Source organism: Podarcis tiliguerta, assembly GCF_965153285.1.
Source record: "Podarcis tiliguerta genome assembly, chromosome: 17".
Taxonomy (NCBI): domain Eukaryota; kingdom Metazoa; phylum Chordata; class Lepidosauria; order Squamata; family Lacertidae; genus Podarcis; species Podarcis tiliguerta.
This window is the reverse complement of record NC_139550.1, coordinates 38,433,704-38,453,699: the sequence shown is the minus strand read 5'-3', so window position 1 is coordinate 38,453,699 and position 19,996 is coordinate 38,433,704. Positions and strand designations below refer to the sequence as shown.

Below are 19,996 nucleotides of genomic sequence, written 5' to 3'. Positions count from 1 at the left end.
GATTTATTGTACACTGCCATGATATTTTTAAATAATGAGTGGCTTATAAATTCTTCAAATAGATTAATTGGTTCAATGGGCCTTGCACAGATGCAATTAATGGGCTGGGCAATAACTTGATTAACAGACTGCACTAGAATCTCATTTCTATTTATTTCATGGTGCAGATTTTTAAAATCTGTATCGTACCAGAAGGTCTTTGAACACAAATGCATATAAAAAAATGAAATAAAACATTTAAGTAAAATATTTAAATCAGGGACTGCTGTCCTTTTTGGACCAATGGGCACATTCTGAATGTTGAGAAAATGCAATGGGCACTGCTCACAAAATGGCTGCCACAGGGGTGTGGCTGCCATGAAGGGCATGACATAAGACAAAATCCCTCTACATGTGAGCCTAGAAATAGGAAACCTTAAGTGTTTCCCAGAGGATCTCCAGTCAGATACTATATCATAGCTACTAGCCTCCAGGCACTCACTTTGGAGGAGTCCCATCAGCGTCCACAGGGCTAGTCTAGTAATAAGATGTTTGAGGGCCGCAGCCAACAGTGAATGAAGGATTAAAAATTGCTCTTTAATGAGACAGAATACACAAACCAGAAATTTAAAGGATCACTTGGAGTTCAGAGAAAAAGCTGCTAATGTCATATATGTCTGTTTGGATATACAATAAATATCTCTCATGTATATTAAGCATTTGATTCCTTGGGAATTAGCATAGAGTAGTGGCTACCACAAAGATCCCAAATTCAGCTCTGAGCTTTTTAAGTAGGCTCAAACTGCTAACTATCTTAGTCTCAGAACAGGAGACTCTAGACATCTCCAGCAGTACCTCTGCATGAATTTCTCTACATGAAGTAAGAGCTGTTCAGCAGTGGAACAGATTCACTCAGGAGGTTGTGGACTCTCCTTCCTTGGAGGTTTTTAAGCAGAGATTGGATGGCCATCTGTTACAGATGTTTTAGCTGAGATTCCTGCATAGCAGAGGATTGGACGTGATGACCCTCAAAGTCCCTTCAAACTCCACAATTCTACGATATTATGAATTCTTGTGACAACATCATGTGTTTTCTCACCCCTACTGGGGCAGCCAATGAATTGAAATGATGATGTCAAGACACTACACAATGATCCTATGCTTCATGGAGAACATTGACACAGGGTTGCCGTTTTTGGCAGCAGCCCCATGTCAAGTATAAAATACAGTTCAGCTCTATGGAACCATAATACTGGCACACCTTGTGGGATTTTTGTTCCAAGACAGCATATGTGAAGTGTTTTGTTTTGTTTTATTTAGATATCCAATATCAGCAACTCTGACAGTGCAAAGTGCTTTAAATATCCAGAAAGTGGATTGATAAATGCATAACCCCCACCACAGAGAAGTCAGGTTGGAGTGAGTAAAGGAGGGCGGGGAACCACACACTAGCACTGAAGTAACTGAGGAGAACTGAACGTGTTTGCAAGGAAAGGAAATATTTTCATATGACAGGAAATTAAGTAATTAACCTGCAGGACTGACCACTTCAGAATATTTATACAAACTGAAGAGAAACCAGAGCAATATTGGGTGGTATTAAACTCAGAGTAGAACCACTAAAATTAATGAGCATGAGTAAGTTAAACTTAGTTGAATTATACTGATTATCCACAGCATTAAAAATAATTACAAGCAGGACAGGCTCAGGTAATGATGGCCAAAAGAGTAACCTCCATCAAGGCCTGCTTGGGAATGCCCCTGTGGTATCTGGCTGGCCAATGTCTACAGACAGGATGATGAATGAGAGGGATACCTGGGTCTGACCTAGGCTTCTTCTGTTCATGGCCTGCATGCCACCTGTGGCTTCAAGAGAATACCATAATAACTGGAGAAGCAGCAAGATAATGGTGCTTCACCTGATCACATCCATCTCCTTCTCTTATGGGCAGGGGCCTTAGCTCAGAGTAAGAACACATGCCTTCACTGCAGAAGATCCCAGGTCTGGCATCTCTAGTTAAAAAGATAATAGATAGAAGAAAGGGAAAGGACCTGCTTCCAATCAGAGTAGACAGCACTGGGTTAGATGAACCAATACTGTGACTCAGAACAAGGCAATTTTATATATCCTATGGTCTAAACCACTGAGCCTCTTGGGCTTGCTGATCAGCACTTTTGATCCGCAAGACAGCTCCTGTTGCTCTGTCCCAGCTCCTGCCAACCTAGCAGTTCGAAAGCACACCAGGGGAAGTAGATAAAGAGGTACAGCTGCAGCAGGAAGGTAAACAGTGTTTCTGTGCACTCTGGTTTCTGTCACAGTGTCCCGTTGCACCAGAAGCAGTTTAGTCATACTGGCCACATGACCTGGAAAGTTGCCTGTCGACAAACGCCGGCTCCCTCGGCCTGAAGCGAGATGAGCGCCGCACCCCATAGTCACCTTTGACTGGACTTAACCGTCCAGAGATCCTTTACTTTTTACCTTTACCTTTTATCCTATGCAGTTGCACACCCCATTCCCAGCACCATTTTCTGACCAGCTTTAGATTGCCAGACCAGAAACATCCAAGGAAGACCTACCTTCAGTGCAGACTGTCTGAGCTATGTCCTCTATTCGCAGCTCGTTTTCACTTGACCTGTAACGAGAAAGAAGACAGACAAGTGAGTGCAGTTCTAAGTTACATCCATTGCTAAGTTGGCCCCAAGAACCAGTGGGAACCAACATGACACAAATAACTGCTTTTACTAGAGCAACGTTGGTGCTGCAACCTGAGTTCAGTGTAGCTTTAAAAGTTTTCTTGTGAACATACTTTATTAATATACTGGTGGGTAACTTCTGGAACTACCTGGGAATTTTTAGAAACCCCAAATATATTGTGATTTTTAGATGGATTGTGTAATTTATGAGTCACGTCAAAATTCAGGTAAAGTCATGTGTTAGTCTGCCATTTTAATCAAAATGGTACACCATCCAAATAACAATAAAACTCACTGACCTCACATCAGGAACCTTTATGCTGAGTTTGGCATGATATTGTGGGAGACGGATGAACTTATATCCCCCAAATGGGTGAAGTCATTCCAAAATGACATTTCTGTCTGCCATCTTGGTACCCAGTGTCCCAACACTGACAAAGACTGTCCCCCCCACCCCAATCTCTGGAACTCTCATGCCAAGCCTAGCAATGATCTCTCAAGAGGTGTCTGAATGCATAGAGAACAAACAGACAAATGGATAAACCATTTCCTTTTTTCCTGTTTAAGGTATTTTATTAAGATTTTCCCATAATACAGTAAAATTACTACAGAAGATACAAATCAAATAAGTATAAAGAGAAGAAAGGAAGGAAAGGAGAATAAAAATAAAGAAAGGAAAAGGAGAGAGAAAGAAGAATAAAATTTAAAAGAAGAGGGGGGAAAGACACAAAAGAAGAACTTCTGATTTTCCATCTGCCAGTTATTAAAAAAATAAAACTGATTACTTAAAAACCTTCGGTCCATATAAACATCCATCTCCTCCATTTTCTATTTAACAATTATCTTTTAGGCTAAGGATTCTCAGAAAGATTGATTTATTTTTCCTATGAAAAGTCCAAGATAGGTTTCCTATTTATAAATTTTAACCATATTTTTTCTTTTAACTTTACCTCCATTAATTCCTACCACCATTACTTCATATTAAGTAAAATTTTAACCATAATTTTTCTTTTAAATTTACCTCCATTAATTCCTAGCACCATTACTTCATATTAAGTATTAAGACTCTATTTTAGAGTCTCTCCTCTGTGATCACACAGTGGGCCAGTATTTGTCTACCCTCATTATATATTCACTAGTTCATGTCCAGTTCTGTATATTCAGTTCCATCTCCTGCTGTATTCCATTTCCTGTAATGTCTAGGATAGTATCCCAATCTCCTCCTCTAGGATCTTCCATTTTATTTCCCCCACAATCTTCTTCCAGAGGGAGTATCATAACCACCATACCATCAGGGATGAGAGGGATTGGGGGAGTCCATGGTGTGGATGGTTTGTTGAGATTTGTTCGCATTTGTGAAGTGGGGGGGGGGGGGAGGGTTTGTTGGGTCAAATTAGCGAAATTGATTTCTATGCTTTCGGTGGATTCTTGTTGTCGTCTTGTTGGGCTGTGTATGAGATAAAGGGAAGCCATACCGGGGTGAAAGAGTCCTCTTCTATTTGTCCCCGTGTCAGTTTCGGTCTGTTGGTTAGCTTTTCTAGTAAGGCTGTTTCCCATTTGGTACCAGTGGTCCATGTTTACTCCAGACAGGACTCTCCAGTGTCTGGCTACTGAGGCTTCAGGCTGCTGAGAGTAGGTGGGTTATAAGCTCTGTATAATGTGAGTGGTCATTATGATCTTGGAAAATGTTCAGTAGGGCCAGTTCTGGGGTGAATTCTGTTTAGTTATTTTGCATATCTCTTGTAGGTCTGATGCCTAGAAGGGTTAGATTTGGGGGCATTTCCACCACATGTGGAGATATGGGCCTGTGGAGGTGCAGCCTCTTCAACATTTTGGTGCGGTTCCTGGGCATATTAGCGCCAGTTTCTGTGGTGTTAGGTACCATCTGTAGGTGAGTTTCAGAGTTCCCTTCTTTTGGCTGAGATGGATTTAAAGGGAGGTTTAGACCACATTCCAGTTCATTGGGTGGGGTTGATTTCATAGCCTATGTCATGCTCCCATTGTTCTTTGATTGTGTCAAGGAAGTTTGTGGGATTTTGGAGCAGTATTTTGGATATTGTAGATGCCATTCCTTTGCCGTGTCCCTCTGCTGTCAGGAGGTTTTTGAAAGTGGTCAAGGGCCTAGAGGCTGCTGCTTTTACTGCTGGATTGTTTAAGAAGGCGTGTAGTTGGTGGTGTGTTAGCCAGGGTATTTGGGTGTCCCCTACTTTGTCTTGTATTTCTTGTGTTGGTATGGGTTTGTTGTTTTTGTAGAAGTCTTTTAGACAGTGTAGGCCTTTGGTTTGCCAGGTTTTTATCTGGAGGTTTTGTGCTGCGTGTTGGAATAGTGGGTGATGAGCCAGGGGAGTTAGTGGGGCTGGGGAGAGTTTGCTGTGTGAACCTGTTTAATGTTTTTTGGATTTTCTTTAGTTTGTTTTGGAGAAATGGGTATGCTTTTGTGGGGGTGTTTTTGACGATGTTGCTCTCCAAGTGGACCCATTGTTTTGTTTCGTCTTGTCTTCTAGAATATATTGGATTATGTGGCATACTTGGTTGGCAATGTAATATGCTGGGGATTCCCCATCCTCCTTCTGAGGAGGGAAGGTGCAGGTATTTGGGGTTTATTCTTGGCTTTTTGTGCCAGAAAATAAACTAGTGTAGTTTCTTCTGCACTTCCAGAGTTGGGTTGGGGGAACCCAGATTGGGAGGGTTTGGAATAAGTAGGTTAGTTTTGGGAGGGAGATCATTTTGATCATGGCTATTTTTTTCTGAGAGTGAAGTTAGTGTTGTTTCATTTCCTCAAGTTTTTGTTGATTTGTCACCACAGGATCTTGTAATTGTGGAGATTTAGTTTGTTGAGGTTTCTGGCTATTTGTACCCCCAGGTACCTGAATTTGGTGTGGCAGAGTTTTATCTTTGTGATGTTGCTGAATTCCTTTTGGATATGCCGGGGGAGGCAGTGCTGAGGTATTCCCCATTTCCATTTTCTACTTCATATTCCTCTGGTTCATTTTCTTCACCTTGATCAAACATTGATCTGATCATTTTTAATTGTTCAGCCATCAACTGTTTAACAATACCAATGGTCACTGGTTGATCCAAAAGTACCTTTGTCATACAGGATGCTTTTAAATGTTCTATTAGCCACTTAATCCACTTTAATGTTTTCCCCTTAAAATCACAGCTGCAGATGCATTATCTCAAAACAAAAAGATTCCTTTTTCACAGCTAATGATGGCCACCTAACCTTCAATTTCGCAAACTGGAAGTAAGGTAAAGGTACCCCTGCCCGTACAGGCTAGTCGTGTCCGACTCTAGGGTTGTGCGCCCATCTCACTTAAGAGGCCAGGGACCAGCGCTGTCTGGAGACACTTCCGGGTCACGTGGCCAACTGAAAGTTGGTAAGAGAAGAGTAAAGAATTCCTATTGTTCCTTTAAATCTTCCTTATCCAGCATAAATCAAGCCTTCCACTTCGCTTTAGACACATTAACAATTTGATTCCTTTCTATTTTCTCAACAACAGAAGGTAGTACTCACAGATTTTCAAATTGTAGATTTTCCTCAGTGGGTGGGTGTCTCTCATTACAGTTTCTTTGTCCCAAGGATGTTTTAAAGAGAGAGCCTGTAAGGGGATTATGTGACGTTTGGGCATGATGGCATTACTCTATCAGGAAGTTTTTAATGGTTGATAGTTTTATTACATTTTTATGTGTTGGAAGTCGCCCAGAGTGGCTGGGGCAATCCAGCCAGATGTGTGTGGTATTAACAACCACAACCACTGCCACTACTACTCAGCTTGCCATTTTGTCCTAACTCCTGTCCAAGACACTAACCCCTCATCTCCAGAGTGGTTTAATAGCCAGACTATGTGTCTGACTATTATCAATCACCATGCAATTATCTTCTGTCTACTGCAGCTAACAGAGAGACAACCGAATCACCATTCGTCTCTCCCAGAAGTCCCATGGGTAAACCATTTCCCACAATATGTAGATTTCCATAAGGCAGCAGCATATAACCATGTTGAGTTGTAATTGCCAATCCCAATCCTGAGCAAAGAGGACACAAGGAACACGTGATGACCTAATTAATCATGCAGCAGCTCTAAATGTAAAACCAGTACATGGAGACACATACACACTCATCATCTACATCGAACTGGGCCCTTCCTTTCTATCCTTGGGACACTCCAAACTCTAGAAAAACATAATAGCATCAGACCAAAAGCATGCAAATCACCTTTCTGGATGAGGCCTTGTTCAAAGGCCAATAGAAAAGGGAACCTACCCTCAGCCCTGTGGATATGATCTACACAGCACTCAAAACAGCATGGCATAAAATGTCTACAATGGCAATATATTTAAAGTGGGGAGACAAGTTCTCCCCTCACTCTCTGCTCTTTCTTTCGCTGCATTTTTATAAACTGTTTTAACTGTCATATCAACTGCAAATGAAACCCTGAAAACCCAGCTGCAGAAACCAAACCAAGTTCTTAGAAAAGTGAAAGCAGTGCCTTAATTCCAACTGGCAGATTTTAATGTCTTCTCCCATATGGTACTCTCTAGTTTCATGCAGGGGCTTGTGGTACAACGTGGGGGGAGTGATCTGAGCAAACAATCGGATGAAAAGTTGTGTCTTTAGAAACCAGTCAAGACCTTCAGTTTTTGTCTACCTGCAAGGTGTGGGAGGGGAAGGATTTAAGGACTCAGTTAAACAGCTGTGGCAGTTTCTGCTCATTAGATCATAAGAGTGGAAATGTGTAAGCAGTCTATGGTTTCGTCTGTCTGGGGAAGCAGCAGACCAGGGCCCCAGTTCCTAGAATGTCTCCACAGACAAAAGCAGAAAATTGGAGCATCTCAGGGAACAACTGCAGTGGCAACACCCTTTCCTAGGGGCACATAGGTAGAAGACCCAACTCAGTACAGCAGCAGCCTTAGGCGAAAGAGGAGGAGGAGGAGGAGGAGGGATATGATTTTGTTGTTGTGTTGTTTAGTCGTTCAGTCGTGTCCGACTCTTCGTGACCCCATGGACAAGAGCACGCCAGGCACTTCTGTCTTCCACTGCCACCCGCAGTTTGGTCAGATTCATGTTTGTAGCTTCGAGAACACTGTCTAACCATCTCGTCCTCTGTCGTCCTCTTCTCCTTGTGCCCTCCATCTTTCCCAACATCAGGGTCTTTTCCAGTGAGTCTTCTCTTCTCATGAGGTGGCCAAAGTATTGGAGCCTCAGCTTCACGATCTGTCCTTCCAGTGAGCACTCAGGGCTGATTTCCTTAAGAATGGATGCGTTTGATCTTCTTGCAGTCCATGGGACTCTCAAGAGTCTCCTCCAGCACCATAATTCAAAAGCGTCAATTCTTCGGCGATCAGCCTTCTTTATGGTCCAGCTCTCACTTCCATACATCACTACTGGGAAAACCATAGCTTTGACTATACGGACCTTTGTTGGCAAGGTGATGTCTCTACTTTTTAAAATGCTATCTAGGTTTGCCATTGCTTTCCTCCCAAGAAGCAGGCGTCTCTTAATTTCGTGGCTGCTGTCACCATCTGCAGAGATCATGGAGCCCAAGAAAGTAAAATCTCTCACTGCCTCCATTTCCTCCCCTTCTATTTGCCAGGAGGTGATGGGACCAGTGGCCATGATCTTCGTTTTTTTGATGTTGAGCTTCAGACCATATTTTGTGCTCTCCTCTTTCACCCTCAATAAAAGGTTTTTTAATTCCTCCTCACTTTCTGCCATCAAGGTTGTGTCATCTGCATATCTGAGGTTGTTGATATTTCTTCCAGCAATCTTAATTCCGGCTAGGGATTCATCCAGCCCAGCCTTTCGCATGATGAATTCTGCATATAAGTTAAATAAGCAGGGAGACAAAATACAGCCTTGTCGTACTCCTTTCCCAATTTTGAACCAATCAGTTGTTCCATATCCAGTTCTAACTGTAGCTTCTTGTCCCACATAGAGATTTCTCAGGAGACAGATGAGGTGATTAGGCACTCCCATTTCTTTAAGAACTTGCCATAGTTTGCTGTGATCGACACAGTCAAAGGCTTTTGCATAGTCAATGAAGCAGAAGTAGATGTCTTTCTGGAACTCTCTAGCTTTCTCCATAATCCAGCGCATGTTTGCAATTTGGTCTCTGGTTCCCCTGCCTCTTCTAAATCCAGCTTGCACTTCTGGGAGTTCTCGGTCCACATACTGCTTGAGCCTTCCTTGAAGAATTTTAAGCATAACCTTGCTAGCGTGTGAAATGAGTGCAATTGTGCGGTAGTTGGAGCATTCTTTAGCACTGCCCTTCTTTGGGATTGGGATGTAGACTGACCTTCTCCAATCTTCTGGCCACTGCTGAGTTTTCCAAACTTGCTGGCATATTGAGTGTAGCACCTTAACAGCATCATCTTTTAAAATTTTAAATAGTTCAGCTGGAATACCATCACTTCCACTGGCCTTGTTATTTGCAATGCTTTCTAAGGCCCATTTGACTTCACTCTCCAGGATGTCTGGCTCAAGGTCAGCAACCACACTACCTGGGGTGTACGAGACATCCATATCTTTCTGGTATAGTTCCTCTGTGTATTCTTGCCACCTCTTCTTGATGTCTTCTGCTTCTGTTAGGACCTTACCACTTTTGTCCTTTATTATGGTAATCTTTGAACGAAATGTTCCTTTCATATCTCCAATTTTCTTGAACAGATCTCTGGTTCTTCCCATTCTGTTGTTTTCCTCTATTTCTTTGCATTGCTCATTTAAGAAGGCCTTCTTGTCTCTCCTTGCTATTTTTTGGAATTCTGCATTCAATTTCCTGTATCTTTCTCTATCTCCCTCGCATTTTGCTTGCCTTCTCTCCTCCGCTATTTGTAAGGCCTCATTGGACAGCCACTTTGCTTTCTTGCATTTCCTTTTCATTGGGATGGTTTTCGTTGCTGCCTCCTGTATAATGTTTCGAGCCTCCATCCATAGTTCTTCAGGCACTCTGTCCAGCAATTCTAAATCCTTAAACCTGTTCCTCACTTCCACTGTGTATTCATAAGGGATTTGGTTTAGATTGTATCTTACCGGCCCAGTGGTTTTTCCTACTTTCTTCAGTTTAAGCTTGAATTTTGCTATAAGAAGCTGATGATCTGAGCCACAGTCAGCTCCAGGTCTTGTTTTTGCTGACTGTATAGAGCTTCTCCATCTTTGGCTGCAGAGAATATAATCAATCTGATTTCGATGCTGCCCATCTGGTGATGTCCATGTGTAGAGTCGTCTCTTGTGTTGTTGGAAAAGAGTGTTTGTGATGACCAGCTTGTTCTCTTGACAGAACTCTATTAGCCTTTGCCCTGCTTCGTTTTGAATTCCAAGACCAAATTTGCCAGTTGTTCCTTTTATCTCTTGATTCCCTACTTTAGCATTCCAATCCCCTATAATGAGAAGAACATCCTTCTTTGGTGTCACTTCTATAAGGTGTTGTAAGTCTTCATAGAATTGGTCAATTTCAGTTTCTTCAGCACCAGTAGTTGGTGCATAAACTTGGATTACTGTGATGTTAAAAGGTCTGCCTTGGATTCGTATCGAGATCATTCTATCATTTTTGAGATTGCATCCCAGTACAGCTTTCGCCACTCTTTTGTTGACTATGAGGGCCACTCCATTTCTTTTACGGGTTTCTTGCCCACAGTAGTAGATATGATAGTCATCCGAACTGAATTCGCCCATTCCCGTCCATTTTAGTTCACTGATGCCCAGGATGTCAATGTTTATTCTTGCCATCTCATTTTTGACCACATCCAACTTACCCAGGTTCATGGTTCTTACATTCCAGGTTCCTATGCAATATTTTTCTTTACAGCATTGGACTTTCCTTTCGCTTCCATGCATATCCGCAACTGAGCGTCCTTTCGGCTTTGGCCCAGCCGCTTCATCAGCTCTGGATCTACTTGTACTTGTCCTCCGCTCTTCCCCAGTAGCATGTTGGACGCCTTCCGACCTGAGGGGCTCATCTTCCAGCGTCATAACTTTTATATGCCTGTTGTCTTTGTCCATGGAGTTTTCTTGGCAGGGATACTGGAGTGGCTTGCCGGTTCCTGCTCCAGGTGGATCACGTTTGGTCCAAACTCTCCACTATGACCTGTTCATCTTGGGTGCCCTGCTTGGCATAGTTCATAGCTTCTCTGAGTTCTTCAAGCCCCTTCGCCACGGCAAGGCAGTGATCCATGAAGGGATCTTTATGTCCCCCCTATCCTCCAAGGAGCTCAAGGTGGCAATACATAGTTCTCCTCTTCCCCATTTTATCCTTACAACAACCCTGTGAGGTAGGCCAGATTGAGAGGCAGTGACTGGCCGAAGGTCAATTAGGGAACTTCATGGCAAAGTGGGGATTTGAACCCTGGACTTCCAAAACTTAGTCCAACACTCTAATGGCTACACCACGCTGGCTTTCTGTCACCAAATCCCTAGAATATTTAATATCCCTGTAAAGTTTTCCAAACCCATTTTTGTAAAAACTGTTCTTCATCCTCACCTTGCAGACACCTCCACTCCACCTTACAGTGGGCTCTGCCTGCTGAAGCAGTAACTGTTCAGGTTTCCAGTCTTCTGGTACCATCTTGTCTGTTGAACCAACAGTGATTGTGGTGTAGTTGTTTTTAATCAGATTATTAAAATAATCTCTTGAGCATGATCTCACTAATTGCAAGAGAAGTTCAGTGAGCAATAACCTGCAGCAATGTCCTTAAAACCCACCCCAACCCCTATCTGTGGAATGGGCCAAAAAGGTACAGTTGTTGTTGATATTTGTCTGTCTTGAGAGACAATGGAGTCTGCCTCCGGGGGTGAAGTCAAACCACTGCGTCAGCAGCAACAAAGTGATGTCCCTGAGGCACAAGCCTGGGCAGTGTGTATAGAGGCCCAAGGCTGCCCAGACAACAAGACCGTGCTGGTGTGGTTCAAAAGAAAGCAGAGCGATACATTTGGCACCAGCTTAGCTGCAGGAGTTGCCAGGAGGAGGCGTACAAGGCATCATCCAAGCATCTTAGGGACTCCACTCCAGATTTGTGGAGGCTTTGTTCCTTAGCCGTTTCTTCTTCCAAACATGTCCTGCAAGGCAGCAGAGGTTTAGGATGGGCTACCTTCCCAGGTTGATGAGCCCCATCTGCCCCTCACTTCCCTCTACAGCACGTGCAGAAAACACATTCTTGACCACTGGACCCACTATTGCTCTTGTTCACTCAATCAGCCAGAGCTTGTCCTCACATGCAGGAGAAGTCCTTAACTCATGAGAATTCGAGACCCATTGGTTACCCTCACCTGGTATAGCCAGCCGGTCGAAGCCATTCTTGGGGTGTAGCCGCTGGTGTGTGCTGGCAGCTTCAACGAGCCACAGGTGAGTGCAGGCTGAGAACAAAAGTGGGCAAACTTCCCCAGGAGCACCACATGTCCCCCGCCAGAAGTACTACCCCTCTCCTAACACCCAATACACAGTACGTCCATGGAAATCCTACTTCATCGGGGGGGGGTGGGGTGGAATTGAATTCATATTCACTGGACCGACTGGCCTGCTTTCAGGAAAATAGGTCTGGTTGAGTTTTGGTGTGCCAGAACCAGCAGATACCTATAATACCTGCTGCATCCACAAATTCTTACAAAAAAACTGTTTTTCTGGGGTTTGCTAGGGGGGTTTGCATCACAGGATTCCGTGCACATTCCAATATGCCTTCCTTTGAGATCCTTTGAAGAACAGTCTCTTTCTCTCTCTCCTGTGCTTATTTTACAGTTGTACCTTGGTTTTCGAACAGCTTAGTTCTCAAACATTTTGGCTCCCAAACACTGCAAACCCGGAAGTAGCTGTTCCGGTTTGTGAACTATTTTTGGAAGCTGAATGTGACGGACACCAGAGCCAGACCAGAGTCTGGTGATGCAGTCCCCTTGAAATTCCACCAGAGGGCTGGAGCCTCTCTCTGATTGGCTGCAAAGGCAGCTCGCCACAGAGCGGGGAGGAAGGCATTTTGGGAGGGAGAATAAAAGGGAGACGGACAGGGCTGGATTGGAGATGAGAGTTAGGCAGCAAGATAGGGGGGAGTAGGATAGGTTTGGGCTGAGGGAGAACTGGCTCAGATTTGGGTGAACATTCACCCTGAGGACAGAGCCTCGCAGCTTAGATAGGGGTCTGGGAAAGACATACAGACAGGAGTGCCTGGGAGGGCTGAGTGAGCCTGGCTAGACTGAGACCATGTTGAGGGTCTGGGAAAGACAGACAGCCAGGAGTGAGCCAGGAGAGGAAGAACCTGGTCTCAGTCCAGCCGGGGGGGAGCGTTCTCCGAGGCACAGAAGACTCCCAAGCCAGTAACCGGGGGGAGGTGATCCCCCGGCTCTCTTATGCCATTTTGGAATGCCTCAGGAGTGGGATTGTTAAGTGAGTGGGTACCTGAGGAAAAGTGCCTCTTGCTCATGAAGCCCAGTATTAATCTGTGAAGGAAACTGTGCCATAATAAAAATATTTCATGGAGCCACCTGTCATAGCTAAGCAACAGAAACTGATTTAAGCATCTTGCCACATATTTTAGAACATCTACCTGATTTTTAGCAACTGAAGTTTAAGAAGAGCTGTGCCTATAGTATTATGTTTAAGCCTGTGATATCTTTTTACCTCATTTTAGTAATAAGTTAACTTCTACTTGAAAGAACGCATTTCCTGACCCATTTTGTTTCACAAACTTCTCTTTGTTTAATAAACTTTTCCTTTTTGTTTGATCAACTCCTGCCTGAGACTCTAAATCATTAAGTTTCCCCTCACACAAGTCCCTCATATGATAGTCTGTGGTAAATTGAAAAATGATAGTCTTTAACAGGGAGAAATGTAAAGTATTGCACTTGGGCAAAAAAAATGAGAGGCACAAATACAAGATGGGTGACACCTGGCTTGAGAGCAGTACATGTGAAAAGGATCTAGGAGTCTTGGTTGACCACAAACTTGACATGAGCCAACAGTGTGACGCGGCAGCTAAAAAAGCCAATGCAATTCTGGGCTGCATCAATAGGAGTATAGCATCTAGATCAAGGGAAGTAATAGTGCCACTGTATTCTGCTCTGGTCAGACCTCACCTGGAGTACTGTGTCCAGTTCTGGGCACCACAGTTCAAGAAGGACACTGACAAACTGGAACGTGTCCAGAGGAGGGCAACCAAAATGGTCAAAGGCCTGGAAACGATGCCTTATGAGGAACGGCTGAGGGAGCTGGGCATGTTTAGCCTGGAGAAGAGGAGGTTAAGGGGTGATATGATAGCCATGTTCAAATATATAAAAGGATGTCACATAGAGGAGGGAGAAAGGTTGTTTTCTGCTGCTCCAGAGAAGCGGACACGGAGCAATGGATCCAAACTACAAGAAAGAAGATTCCACCTAAACATTAGGAAGAACTTCCTGACAGTAAGAGCTGTTCGACAGTGGAATTTGCTGCCAAGGAGTGTGGTGGAGTCTCCTTCTTTGGAGGTCTTTAAGCAGAGGCTTGACAACCATATGTCAGGAGTGCTCTGATGGTGTTTCCTGCTTGGCAGGGGGTTGGACTCGATGGCCCTTGTGGTCTCTTCCAACTCTATGATTCTATGATTCTAACTTCGTATAACTGGCGTACAGTGAGGTGGGTGCACTCTCTTTAAATTGGGGGTGGTTAGATGGATCCGCTACAGTAATAATTAAAACGATTGATAGAAAAAAAATTGAAACTCAGTAATACAAGATCACTTTAGCAACAGGCATAAAGCAGTTTTTCCTGGCAGCCCAAATTTCTTCTGAAGAGGACTATCCCCCTAAGTGCAGAAAAGACTGAGTCAAGCAACCTTCTCTAGGAAGTGAAGACTATGTGGATGGACTACTAAGGCTCTTCTTCTTGCAGATAACAGTCCATCCTTGGATAGAGGAATCTAGAGAAAAGACTTTGTACAGGGTCTTAGGGTAGGAGGAGTTTCATACGAACGAACAAAGAGCTTCACTCACACCGGTGTAGACAAATAACTGTGGCAAATCACCACAGTTCAGGGGAATCAAAACCTTTCTGAAGATGACAGAGGAGAAAGGTTGAGGTCAGGAACACAGACAAGGTAAAGAACAAATGTGTCACCTGCCTGTCTGTGAGGATTTCTAGACAGTGAGAGCAGACATGTGTGAGTGGCAGTGATAAGTTAGTAACTTGCGTCTTATCACCCAATGGAAAATGTAAGTTTGACACAGATTCAATGTTTACATCCCCTTCTCTTCTCAGTCTTCTTCAAATTGGGGGACAAGATTCACAGATTTTGCAAAATACATTTCAACAAACAGATCAAATACAACCCACCAACCAAGTATGGCAGATTTCCGGGGGTTCATTGGAATTCCTGGTTTTGCAGATCACTTGGAACAGCCGGGGGGCAGGGCGGACCCAGCACCGGGCAAGTTGCCACCAATGGCTGATAAACTTGGTAGGTCACAACTTGTGTAGAACTCTCTCTTGTTTTGGAACAGAACTCAGGAATTCAGATGCCCAAACACTGCTTGCTTTAAGCTAGAGACCATACTTTCCTCAGGGGCTGTTATGATCAGAAGGTTGGTGGTTCGAATCCCCGCGATGGGGTGAACTCCTGTTGCTCGGTCCCAGCTCCTGCCAACCTAGCAGTTCGAAAGCACATCAAAGTGCAAGTAGGTAAATAGGTACCGCTCCAGCTGGAAGGTAAACGGCGTTTCCATGCACTGCTCTGGTTTCACCAGAAGTGGCTTAGACATGCTGGCCACATGATCCGGAAAAACTGTCTGTGGACAAACGTCGGCTCCCTCGGCCAGTAAAGCGAGATGAGCGCCGCAACCCTAGAGTCGTTCGCGACTGGACTTAACTGTCAGGGGTCCTTTATCTTTACCTTTACCTTCAATTAATTTACAGAGTAGAAATAAATTAGATTTTATATGCCCAGACTAAGAACTCCATCAAAGTGTATCCATAATGGCCCATAATGGAAAAATGCAAAGGAGAACGAAAGTTCTACAGGTTGCCTGCCCCTTCCAATACTACCCCTCCACCCTTACTTGGATGTAGCTGTAGAAAAAAACAGGGCAAGTGGACAGCCTTTTGCCTAAAGACAGAGGCACTGTAGGTGGAAAGAGGAAGGTGACAACCTCATTCTCTTAGCATGGTAGCCTAGTTTGACCCACCCTTGGGCAGGTAAACAAATTCTTCTTGTTACTCAAGGAAGAGGAGCAAGCAATGTTTTCACTGCATTCTGTAGAACCGACAAGATAGCTGGGCTTCTCTTTCTCACTTGGTATGTGGTAGCTGCAGCCTGCTCTGTGCATAGAACAGATTGTGCCACTTCAGCCTCATTTACCACATTGTACACAACTGTCTAAAACTGTGCATGCATTTTTGGACAAAGCCTCCCTATCTTGGACAGCCTCTGCAATCCATGAACTCTCCTACCTGTCAAATGCCAATTTCATTAGCTCTTCTGAGGAAAAGGGGGGGGGGAATGATGTGATTCTTTCTGTTTTCACCATCTAACAATTAATTGAGGTTGCACCCCATAATGAGAATGACTAAAAAGATTTAAATTTTTTAGGGGTACTCATGGAAGCACCTTGCATCTCAACTGAACCACAGACAGATAACACATTGTGAATATATTTTGAAATGATATTTAAAGAAGATTTTGTTAATTTCCCTTATCCACTCCAGACACAGTCTTCTGAGTCAAGGCTCCTTTGCCATCCCAGACATCCTCAATAAAACCTGAGGATCCTAATCCATGCCCAGAAAACATTTAAGAGGGTTCTTAATTTGAGCTAGATCCCATTACAATTCTATCCCAGAATGTGCTTTCAACACCAGAACTCAGGTTCAGAGCAGGTAAAGAAGTAATAAAGGTAGCTGGAGTGCATCTGAACATGTGCACAGTGTCTGAAATTCCCCAGGCACCAGGTGCATCTTGCTACTGGCACTGGTCAAATTGTGACTACGTGGAGATCTCTGAATGAAAGGTTGGTGACTAACATCTCCATCGGACTGGCCTCTCCAGCTTTCTTAAGCAGGTAAGCAGAAGACCTTAGTTATTGCATTTATATACTGCATCACCTTTTTTTCTCCAAGGAGTACATGGTTCACCGCACTCTTAAATTAATCCCTATGACAACAACAACAACAATAAACAGTATTACAACAAAAATGGCACCTAGACATTCCATTGTGGCAACTGTAACCCAGGTTTAAGACAGAGGTTTTCAACCTTTTTGAGTCCACGGCTCCCTTAAGCAACTACATTCTTCCTGTGACACTCCTGAGGGGCTCAGGAACCCAGTTATGTCACCCCTTGCCTGCAGAGCTAGCAGGCTCTCACCCTTTGGAGTGTTCCCTCAGCCTCCTCTCCTTGAGAGTCCTCTGGGCAGCTGCTGCTTCCATCCCTGGTCTCTAAGCTAACCCTCCCCACACCCCAAACAGAGGTGCCTTCCAGAGGCAACAAAGCCAGGGCTGCTGCAATAAACAGCTGTGCAAGCCTCTGGGAGGCAGAGACATGAGAGGATATCAGAGGAGGGAGGGGAAGAGGGACAGAGGTCAATGTTGCCCGCAGCACCCCTGACCATCATGGCACCCTGGTTGAAAACCACTGGTTTAAGGTGTCATTTGGTGATTAGCTTATATAGCTGAGTTTCTAACACTGCATGTGCAGCATATATTTCAGTCACAACTCTAAATGTCTAGGAAGGGGGGTGGGTAGACCGGGTTTACTGATCAGAAAAAAATATGGCTTCCAGGCATGCTTGAGCCTCAGTAACAATCTCTTAGAAACTAACTGCCACACTCAGGTTAATGTGGGTCTTTGAAACCTTGAATGCTTTACTGGAGAAACTACCAGTCTCTTGTCATTTAAATCTTTCTGAAGCATTAAGACCAACTTAGTTAGCAGTAGTTTCACGCATCCCCAAGGGAAAGCAAGATTTAAGGGGTTACTGAACTACTTCTGCCTTCCTCAACAGGTGCAGCTATCTAGAGTCCATCATCAAACACAACTTCCATATGTCCTATAGCCATGTCTGAACTATGGGTATAGCACAGAAAGGCAGGAAAAGCTCAGAATTCAGCATCTTCCAAACCTCTGCTTTATTTTTTAAAATCAAGTTTCTAACCCTGACGGCTGCAAATAGAAACCTGAAGCTGTGCTGCCAATGTCTGATGAAAGCTCAAAAGGCATATGGAGAAATAATATTTACCGTATTTTTTGCCCTATAGGGCGCACCGGCCCATAGGGCGCACCTAGTTTTTTTGGGGGTGGGAATAAAGGGGAAAAAAATATTTCCCCCCCCCAGGCGCAGGGCTGGGGTGGGGGAAGCCCGAGCTTCCCCCAACCCCAGCCCCCAAAACAGGCTGCTATCCGCAAGTCTGGGGAGGCCGGCGGGAACTCCCGCCAGGCTCCCCAGGCTTGCGGATATCTGCCCGAAGCCCGGGGCGCGCTGCTCAGCTCGCCCCAGGCTTCGGGATGCAGGCTGCTATTCGCAAGCCTAGGAAGCACACCGACCCCTCTCGCTCTCCAGACTTCAGTGAAAGCCTGCATTCACCCCATAGGACGCACACACATTTCCCCTTCATTTTTGGAGGGGGAAAAGTGTGTCCTATAGGGTGAAAAATACGGTACTTGTCAGGGAAAAGGACAGTATCCTGCCAAATTCTTCTTTCTTCCATGTAGCGGAAGCAGAATACTTTTTGCCAAATAAGCAAATATATGGGAATTCTGTAGAATTTATACGTGTCTCAGTATTCAGCTTTGTTTGCTGTAGAACTGAGGTTACCCTGCTGCAGAGTTTTGCTCTTTACTTGTTAGTGCAAAGCCCATACAATCATAACGACAAATTCCCAAGCTCTGGGTTTGGGTGCTATGTAACTTAATTGAACATAAAGTAATTCCAAGAAAAGGCCCAGAACACCCAACAAAGCAAGTGGGGACTGATAAACTGATCCTTATCTTATCAACAAAATGGGAGGATGTGGAAGAGATTCAGATGCTTACAGAGTTTGGCAGAATTCATGGATGTGCGTGCATTTCTCTCTCTGCCTGCCTTTCTGTGCTGCTATTGTTTTGTCCCTGCCCTTTGCTTGAAATTTTAAGACATAATCCAACAGAAGCTTTTTCGATCCAAGCCCCATTGAAATGAATGGGAGCTGATCAAAAGCAGTCCCTGCTCATTTCAATGAGGCATGCACAGGAGCATTTATCATTGGTTTGTCCCCTTCAAAGATAACTGGTACAGTGGTACCTCGGTTCTCGAACATAATCTGTTCTGGAAGACCATTCGAGTTCCAAAACATTCAAAAACCAAGGTGCAAAAGGCTGTCTGCAAATTCAATTGAGAAAATTGAAAAACACACAGCGGAAGCCGTTCGACTTCTGAGGCGCGTTCAAAAACAGAAGCCTCAAAACACAAGTATATTTTTCCATCCTGAGACAAACTTAAAAATGGTTCTGCAAGTTTTCATTATAATTTAGTTTGCAACGGGGGAAAATTATTAACAAGTGTCCATGACCTCACCAATAAACCTCTCCTCCATCTACAGAGCAAATCTGAAACGTTGTTAGATTATTTGGGAGGTGGGGAGAGGAATAGAATGATAGAATTGTAGAGTTAGAAGGGACCCCAAGGGTCATCTAGTCCAATCCTCTGCAATGCAGGAATCTTAGCTAAAGCATCCATGGCTGATGCCCCTCCAACCACTGCTTAAAAGCCTCCAAGAAAGGAGAGTCCACGTGAAAGATGAACATAAAAACATGAAAAGTAGATAGCTGTCTGAAGCATGAGGGGAAGGGAGAATAATCCAGCATTCAACTTAATATTATATGTGCACTTAAGGTAAGTTACACCCCACTAGTGAAGAGGTTGCTGTCATCATTGTTAAAATGTTATCTGTCTCCACCCAGATTCAGTCTACAACATGAGACACAGAACAGAGCATGGTTCTGTGGTCGTTTCCACCCTAGTTAAGAAATATCACCTGAGAAAGCAAGTTACAAATATAACACAATCCTGCAGGTGAAGGGCGGTGGGGATTTCCACTGATACCATCTGCTCACTTTATATACTATCATCAGTAGAGTCAAGAGACCACAAAGATCACATGCTTCCATCTGAGGCTGCAAATAAAACAAGTTTCAAGCATTTTGTCTTTACTTCTTCCCTCTGCACATGCACATTTTAATATTCATTTTAAATATTTTGATAAAAATATATATAATTTTGTTTTTTACTTTATTAGAAGAAAAATACTTTTGTAATAATAAAAAGAAAACATTATGAACCCTTGCCCTTCACCCATCCTAGTCCCAATAATCTCAGCACTCTTTCCCTCCAAGCCAA

The 19,996-nt window shown here is 43.9% G+C and overlaps 1 protein-coding gene across 2 annotated transcripts in view; it reads right to left on the bottom strand.

Annotated features, from left to right (window-relative positions):
• The window catches only part of GPR173 (G protein-coupled receptor 173), a 70,650-nt gene that overhangs the window by 45,429 nt on the left and 5,225 nt on the right, over positions 1-19,996 (bottom strand). Inside the window, exons 1-2 of one of the 2 annotated variants that reach the window (XM_083421026.1) lie at positions 11,154-11,570; positions 2,557-2,612 (exon numbers count right to left, since the gene is read on the bottom strand). Coding sequence is in view for 1 of the 2 variants with exons in the window: in XM_083421025.1 (XP_083277151.1) it covers positions 2,557-2,612 (56 nt within the window). In the remaining variant the exon portion in view is untranslated. Of the gene's footprint in view, positions 1-2,556; positions 2,613-11,153; positions 11,571-19,996 lie in introns of those variants that run through there. The other variant, XM_083421025.1, reaches the window with a different exon arrangement.